The following is an 8031-nucleotide window of genomic DNA, read 5'->3' as shown; positions in this document are numbered from 1 at the left end:
CAAATCTTCTGACATGTAAAAAAAAAAAAGAAAAAAAAAAAGAACACTTTCATTAAACACTTTCGTCAGAGGCATGTGCACACTTGCGCGCGCCTGGGGGTCTATCGTGCATTAATAGGCTGTATCCGAAAATCCTCCTAAAACACCGGAAATAATAAAAAGCTCCTACAAAATAAAATCACGACAAAGTAATTAATATAACATTTAACACAGATCTATTAAAACGACGGCTCATCTATGACGTGTTTTTTTCTGAAAGTGATTTTTGTTACAATTTGACGCCTTATTACTTCATAAATATCCGTTAAAGTAAAAAACGGGTCCTTGGTGACCGGAAACACCATTTCTTTATGGTAGCTTGACGCAGTGGTGCCTAATTTAACACTCCGCCGGTGCCCCGTCTGTCAGAACTCCTCTGGACTTTACTCTGAGCAGTTTCGGAACTCTTTGACATTAACGCAAAATGGATGTGAAACTACTGGCGGTCGTGGCTGTACTCATGGTGATGATATATGCACCTCCAGCGCAAGGTATGGATTCATTTTCGGGGTTGCTGTTTTATGTTGCTTCAGATTTTGTTTAGACTGTATTGCAGCTGTGATGCGTATTGGAGGGAAGTATCAGCAACATATTTGCTTTTACGCTGTCCACCTGTTGACTTGTCTTGTCTGTAGTCCATTCATTCATCCATTCATCCATCATTTCTTCCGCGTATCCAGACAGCAGGGATAGGCTCCAGACAAGCTGCGACCCTGGATGTCTATAGTATTTCTATAAATAATTATCCCGATAGAGTTCTGCAACTCTATCGGGGTCCAGTACGTCCACAGTTCTTTTTAAATACTTTTTTGTTACTAATTATTTTACATTAAATACAGTTACTGTAAATCAGTGTGTATTTATAATATTAGTTGCCAAAAATCTGAGCACGACATCAGATGAGAAATTCCAATTGCGTGCACTCGGAGTGCAAATACTGTGGGGAAAAAGGGGGGGAAAACGTAAATTGGACCTGAAAATTTACATTTTTATTTACATTTTTTAAAATGCATAAATCTTTCATGCATTTTTTTTTCATTGAAGAAGGGAGAGTGCATTTTTCGCCGTGCGTAAAGCACGGCAGGCTGCACATGTGGCTCTTGCCGTATAGGAATTTCCCCGCTGGATCAGTGATCAGCGTGTGTTTGTCCTTCCCTTTGTTTTCTTTTAATTAGCCACAAATGAAGTCTCTAGAAGCCAAACCTCAGCTAGCCTACGTGGCGACATCAATCACCCAACTTGAAGGTGTTGCGCTCTTTTATCATGGTAATCAGGTGTAAAAAATAATTAGCATAGTTTAATCCACTGGGGCAGGTTTCACCATCTGTGACTTACAGTCTGCCAGTGTCGCTTTAAAACAATTTACTGACAAGTAAAACAACTGTGTATAAACGGTATTTGGGCTAAAACTAACTTCTATCGGCGCGACTGCTTTATCTATTTCCAACGCCGCTTTTAGACGTAACGAAACGGGGAAAAAAGATTATCTTTATTTTTCCACATTAATCAACTGTGACCATCTCAGTGTAGGAACCTGAAAGGTGAGGCTCCAATGGAAACTGCGCACATCCATCACGCAGGGACCACACAGTACACAATGATGTTTGAAAGAGCTTAGTGTTTGTGGGTGTAAAACCCCCGCTAATAATGTACTCAGTCTCTCTGTTTGCTGTGTGGGATGAGCAGAAACTGGATTTTGTAAAGCTTAAATATGGAATTTTCATCTGTCAGTGTCATTTGTTAGTCCTATTTGGCAGTGTTGACTGTAGGCTTCTCGGCAAGGAAAGAGATAAACAAGTAGAATGGAGGGATAAAAATCAAACGGTTTAAATCCAAAAGACTCTGTATACTTCACTGCAGGGGGCATATTATTTATTTGTTCATAATCAGAGGGCTGGTGCATGCTTACTTTGTGCTTTGATAGGCTAAAGACTTGCTGTATTTTTATCTTATTTGCTGGTGGAATTTGTGATATTGCAATAAGTGTATGTCATTTCATACAGGAATGATATTTCATTTAATCTAATCTGAATTACTGCTTTGTTTAAATTTTGCTTTACTTTAAAATAGTTTTGTTATACTCAACTTCTCTTTTGCTTTCTCAGCAAAGCCCATCAGCCTGGTGGAGAGATGCTACTGCCGTTCAACAGTCAACACCGTCCCACGAAACTACATCCGAGAACTTAGGTTCATCCACACACCCAACTGCCCCTTCCAAGTGATGTGAGTGTTGTTTTTGACTTCTCCAGGCAGCACGTTTTCTGTCTGGGCCATATAAACGTTAGACAGGTTTCCTCCTAGTTCGGACATTTCTCACCATCAATCTCTGCAGGGTGACAAGCCAGAGAAAGGAATCATGCATGAATGTGTACATACACGCCCCTCAGTCACTCGCTCGCTCATTCACAGAAAACAAGTCGTTCTTTTTGCAACTGGCCCACTGACGCATCCACAGGAAGTGGTCCGTTTGAGTATGAGCGAATGTGAAAAGGTGGTGGAAATTGGATACAGTTTTGTTTTTTAACCAGGAAGCAATAATCGTGGGTTTTGTAACTGGGTTTGCTTCTCATTTGCTTGTCACGCAGCGTTTTCTCTTCATACTGTTCATACAACCTTTAGTTGAGATCGCATTCGTCGGCACAGCTTGTGCAGTGCAAATCCATACATGAAAGTGTGTGGCAACATCGGTGAAAAAGGGTCAGTTGCATTAGAACTTCAGAAGCATGGAAAAATAAAATTGCCATATCTTACAAGTTTACATAAAGAGACATAAAACATGTCTGAAGCTACTTAAAACAAGATCTGTTGCCAAATGAGGCATGGTCCCCCACATGGAGACATATGATATGGTTGTAGCCCATTCTTTAAATAACCACAGGACTATCATGGCTTTAGAAAGTAGCCTGCGCATTGCAATATATTCTAATTTGACCTAACACTAAAGTACCTTAAGGGTCAGTATCTTATCAATATTAATGCATATTAATTTCTGTAGCAGCATCACTTACAAATTAAGGCACTACTGTTAAGAGGTTCGCTGCAAGTATCAAACTAGCAAGTCAGTGTTAATTCAGTCAGTTTGATAACAGTGTGTTAAGATACCCACTGTTAATGATTATGCATAATTCAAGCTTTTATCCTCATCTTATCCTTTTTCTAATCAGTGCCAAGCTGAAGTCAAACAAGGAGGTGTGCGTGAACCCTGAGATCCGGTGGCTGCAGCAGTACCTGAAGAACGCTCTCAACAAGTAAGTATCAGCAAATCCAGCAGATTTTAGTCATGGGGTCATTTTTCTGTAATACACAATCCCGTCTGGCTTTAACAAATCTGTTGGCACAAGTGGGATATACTCACTTACACTCTATAGAAATTTAAAGCAAAGAATCTACAAATCCAAAGGCGCAAATGCGCATTTGGATGTTTACCAATAGACTATTGTGGGAGTAAAAGCTCTCAATTGCCCAATTTATATTGGAACCCAAAGTCAAAACATGCTGGTACATGACCAAGTGGGAGTAGAGCGTTTCCACTTTCACATACAAAGTGTGGGTGCACTTAATCTGCTCTTAAGTGCTATTACAGGTTTGTTCCTGGTCATCACTATTCATACTGGAACACAGTCTAGCAAATGCAGTTTAATATATTTACACTATACACGGCACACTTGCATGCTGTTTAGAGTTTAGGACATTTAGTGCATTAAACGTTACATCGGAGAGTAAAGATAAAGATAACGTTCTAAATTTGTAAAAAATAATGTAATATGATGGGATTCGTTGTCACCTTATGCAACTCTGAATTGCACAATCAAGTTAAATTCATACTGAGACTGGTGGCGTTAAAAGTCACTGTCTCCTTCCTTCCCTGAGGAAGCAGACACTTTTCTGAAAGATGTTGGTACAACAAAGTTTATAGAAGGGATCAAGTTGCCATGTCTGTTATTTAAAGAACGAAACAAACCCTGCACTGTGCGATGGAGGCGGATAAAAGAGTTTTTGGAATGTCACATGTGGATTCCCGTCTTTTCATGTAAAGAAAACTAAACGCACTACGGCATTTAATCCAGCTTGTGACATACACACTCAATACACACTGACAGATCCGCCCACAGTCTAGCAGTCAGACGGCCTGTCTCAAGGATGACTGTGGAGCCCTCGGGTTGATGAGGCGTGAACAGCCCTCTGCATAACAAAATAGCGCATGTAGAGTGCATGTTGCTTGTTTACAATCAGTCAGATCTAATGTGTTTCCACTTACACATGCAGTCATAGAGGAGGAGGCATAAACCTGCTTGTAATGTGTAGAAATGCACACGATTATAAGCCATGCGTTACTTTTGTAAACTAAATGATGATTGCCTTTTTGTATCTGACGAGTGTGGCAGATATAATTAAAGAACCCACTGGAGTTCCAAGTGCTTATGCTGTTAATATCCTGTTTATCCTTTGGCATCATCGCCCTGAGACTGCTTCACGTCAGTGCTCTGCAAAATTACATCTTCAGACATAACATTTTCAGAATGGCCCACTAATTGACCGGCCAACTGAAAGTGAATGCAGAAATCAAATTACATTTATTATTGCTAAGATGGTTAGCTCATGATTACAAGTCAAAAACATTTCGGCTTTCTAAACACGAAGCAGCTGTTTTTACTTGATAACCTGGAACTGAAATCAGCCGTGAGTTGTGCCACTGGACTAAATGCTCATTAATTTCCACTTTTGGTGTTTACTACTCACAAGTTACCGTGCATTTATCTTTTGTTGTGTTTTGACACTCTATTATATAGAGTGTCAAATATATAGACCGCGTGAACAGTCAGCACCAAAAAGCCATATGATTCTGACGTTGTAGTTCCCGTGTCTACTTTGTTCTCATGACAAATGTGCTTTTCCCTTCCAGGATGAAGAAAACCAAACAGGGCAACTAAAATGCCTGCAGAAATCCTCCCGAGCCACCGCTGAGGATTTGGACCACATCATTGCAGATATGTAACATGATACCAGATCATGTGTTAAATTGTACAGCACTTACTCTAGCTGACACGCTGCAGCCTTGTGCATGGATTAGCTTCAAAGTCTTCACCATAAACACCATGCTCCTAGCACTGCTGCATCCTTCACCACTTCATTTCACCACTTATAGATTTAACAAAATATTAGTGCAAAGTGCTATTATATCTATGAGTGTATACTTTCCTAACCATAGTGTAAATACTATTTTGTTAATGGACTTTAAAAGTAAAGAGCTATTTTTGGAGATTTTTCCTTTGGCCTCTCCGTTATTTAGGAAAAAAGCAAAGGCCCCACCCAGCGTGAAGGGGCTTAAAGAGGGATGACGTGTCTTAGCTAGAAGGTTTCCTCCATATCAAACTTTATTGAGCATCCCATTTGTGAGGAGCACAGTCTTGTGGTCTGTGGATCAGTTTATTCTGATCATGTTAGATTTCAGATTACACAAATTGATGTATAAGTTCTCCTCTAAAATAAATAATCAGTTTAAGTTAATTGGCACCAAGGAATTTAAGTGAATGCCAGCTGCCCCCCAACTGAAAACCCCTATAAAAATAGCAATACAATGTTTTTGTGATGGAAATTAATGCAGAAAGAGCTGCAGCATTTCCTACAGCTGTTCTGCGGCTGATTATGCGCCTGCGTCTTATTTCTTTCTTCTTTTTTTTTGTTGTTCTTTGTAAAAGCTCAACATCTGGTTTCCAAACTGTGTTTTAATGAGCAGCCAATAAGACGAGATTTACCAGAATCATAAAATTGTGTTAGTTACCGAGAAATTGTGAGAAGAAATTGTGACACTGATCAAAATAGCCTCTCAATGTGAATACCACTTCCAAACATGGGTGTGCAAAAAAGGTAATTAAAATAGTAATAAAAACAATTGGTAACACAGAGGGCTGCAGTAGAACAAATACTACCATTACTGGCAATGGATATATGTATATAGATTTGACTACCTACAACTGTCATGCAGATAGAAATGCACTTTATACCTGATGTATTCATGTTTTAGCAAAAAAATGTATTATTACTAACTTTAAACACTACATTCTGTATTTTTCTTTTCTTTTTTTAAAACAGTTTATCGTCCTGTTTCTACTCTTTTGTGATCATTGAATGTGTAACTGAATTTAACTGGTTTGATTTTTTCTTCCACCCTTTTACTCATTTAAATCTCCTCTTCCTATGTAAAATTTATCTCATACAAATGTTTTATTTTTGTACTCTTTTATGCATTTATATTAAATCCAAACATTTAAATGAAGGAACTGTACTCTCACAACTGAGCCATCCAGTGTTGTTTTTTTTTAATTTTTTATTATCAAACATGTATACATCTGGTCAGTAAAAAGGAAATCTTTGAAATACTATGGGTGTTTGATTCCTGTACATGTCACAAGTCTCATTGCCACTGATGCACACATACACACTTTTCATTTGAGTGACTCTTATAATCAAATGTAAAGCAAGCTCTACCAGGGCCGACACACAGCTGCTGCAGTCTTACAGTACCAGCAGGTCAGAGGCTAAATGTAAGGCTTTGATGAGAGAACATGTGTTTGGCTTTACTCGCGAGGGTAAATGAAAGGCAAGGACAATGATCCTGCCAGCTATTTAACTATTAACTCAACAAGCGACTATTAGGAAAGCATTAGCGCTAAAAAGGGTGAACTTTTAACTTCCCACATGGGGCCTTCTTTAAGGCTGAGCGAGGTAGTGTATCTAATGTGAGTGTTGTGCTAATAGAAACATCAGGGAGAGAGAAAGGGATGCAAGATGCAGGTAACAACCCAATTCACTGTGTTTACTGATTTTCTTTGAAATCCAGTTTAAATGTGAGAAAATATGAGTCAGCAGTAGCTTTATTTCAACTTACAGTTTGGAATATAAGTAAATCAGATGTAATCGCTATCTTAACTGGTTTCACTGCAGGGATCTGCAGGTGGAAACTTCGCAGTACTTTGAAGATAAGGGAGCTTATCTAGTGTTTAAGTTTTTAGTCACACAGCGGAGATTTCCATCCTAGAGTCTTTGTGTGAGACGTTGTATTACAAAGTGGATCATTTAAACATATTTACTAAGGCTCTGCCAGTTCCGCAATCTAAGACGAGTAGCTCATACATTATTTGCCTTCTGTCATTATTATTTAACTACCTGCTCATCTTGTCTGCCTACATTATCACTAACTGATCTACGTAGGCTGCACAGGAATCTGCTCAATTGTGAAATTGTCCTTAATGAAAAGCAGTTGTTTGTAATAGTTAATAACTCATTGTGTCTACGAGACCGCTGCCAACACCCACTGGTTTAACTAAGCAGGTGTTGTGACTGGAACCATGGGGGTAGGGAGTACTGCAAACAGCGAATGGTTTAACTTTAGATTTTATTTAATCAGAAATGGAAAATGTAGGTGGAAAAATTGTGTGAGGGTATCGCATAAATCTAGTAAAGCCAGGTGATTCATATAAAACATGTTGTTTCTAATAAACAGAATGGTTAATACGAGCATCTGAAGAGGTTACTGCAAATAGTCATTAAACAAAAGCTTTTGGGAAATAAATGAGTTGTGTTAAAGCACTAATACATCCTCACATGAAGTTTGACGAAGTGGAACAGAGCAGCATGATTATCGGGATAATTATAAGATTTACATGAATGATCTTCCTTAGTGCCATGTTAGTACTTGAGGCCAGCTGGGCACCCAGCCTAAATAAACACACACAGAGACCTTCAGTGCCAGAGTGTCTCACATATTCAATACTGTTTCTAAGAGAAAGGCACAGATATAATCAGCTATGACTCACTGCAATTTTGCACATAAAAAGTCCCTACGCAGCAATGTTCACATAAGAAAAAACGTGAAAAAGAGAAAAGAAAAAGATTAAATGATTAAAAAAAGACATGTGACAATGAAATAAAGCCAGTGTTGCAAAACTGAGTTTTACAAAATTGCACAATATTCAAAAAGAATACAAATTT

General features: G+C 38.6%; 1 protein-coding gene across 1 annotated transcript; it reads left to right on the top strand.

Moving 5' to 3' along the window:
• Window positions 1–377: 377 nt before the first annotated feature.
• cxcl12a (chemokine (C-X-C motif) ligand 12a (stromal cell-derived factor 1)) lies at window positions 378–6413 on the top strand. The gene is made up of 4 exons (XM_085428233.1): window positions 378–530; window positions 2145–2262; window positions 3204–3287; window positions 4943–6413. The coding sequence occupies exons 1-4, from the start codon at window positions 464–466 to the stop codon at window positions 4968–4970; spliced, it is 297 nt and encodes a 98-aa protein (XP_085284359.1). The 5' UTR covers window positions 378–463; the 3' UTR covers window positions 4971–6413.
• Window positions 6414–8031: the final 1618 nt, after the last annotated feature.

The sequence above is a fragment of the Rhamphochromis longiceps genome, linkage group LG13 (genome assembly GCF_057381845.1).
Source record: "Rhamphochromis longiceps isolate RC_006_pf linkage group LG13, R_longiceps_female_GT1.1, whole genome shotgun sequence".
Taxonomy (NCBI): domain Eukaryota; kingdom Metazoa; phylum Chordata; class Actinopteri; order Cichliformes; family Cichlidae; genus Rhamphochromis; species Rhamphochromis longiceps.
This window is presented reverse-complemented; position numbering and strand designations above follow the sequence as displayed.

Bases quoted from the DNA above. Each gene is read 5' to 3' on its own strand.
- cxcl12a (XM_085428233.1), top strand. From the start codon at position 464: ATGGATGTGAAACTACTGGCGGTCGTGGCTGTACTCATGGTGATGATA. The intron at 531-2,144 runs GTATGGATTCAT...TTGCTTTCTCAG, and splicing joins ATATGCACCTCCAGCGCAAG to CAAAGCCCATCAGCCTGGTG. The intron at 2,263-3,203 runs GTGAGTGTTGTT...TTTTCTAATCAG, and splicing joins AACTGCCCCTTCCAAGTGAT to TGCCAAGCTGAAGTCAAACA.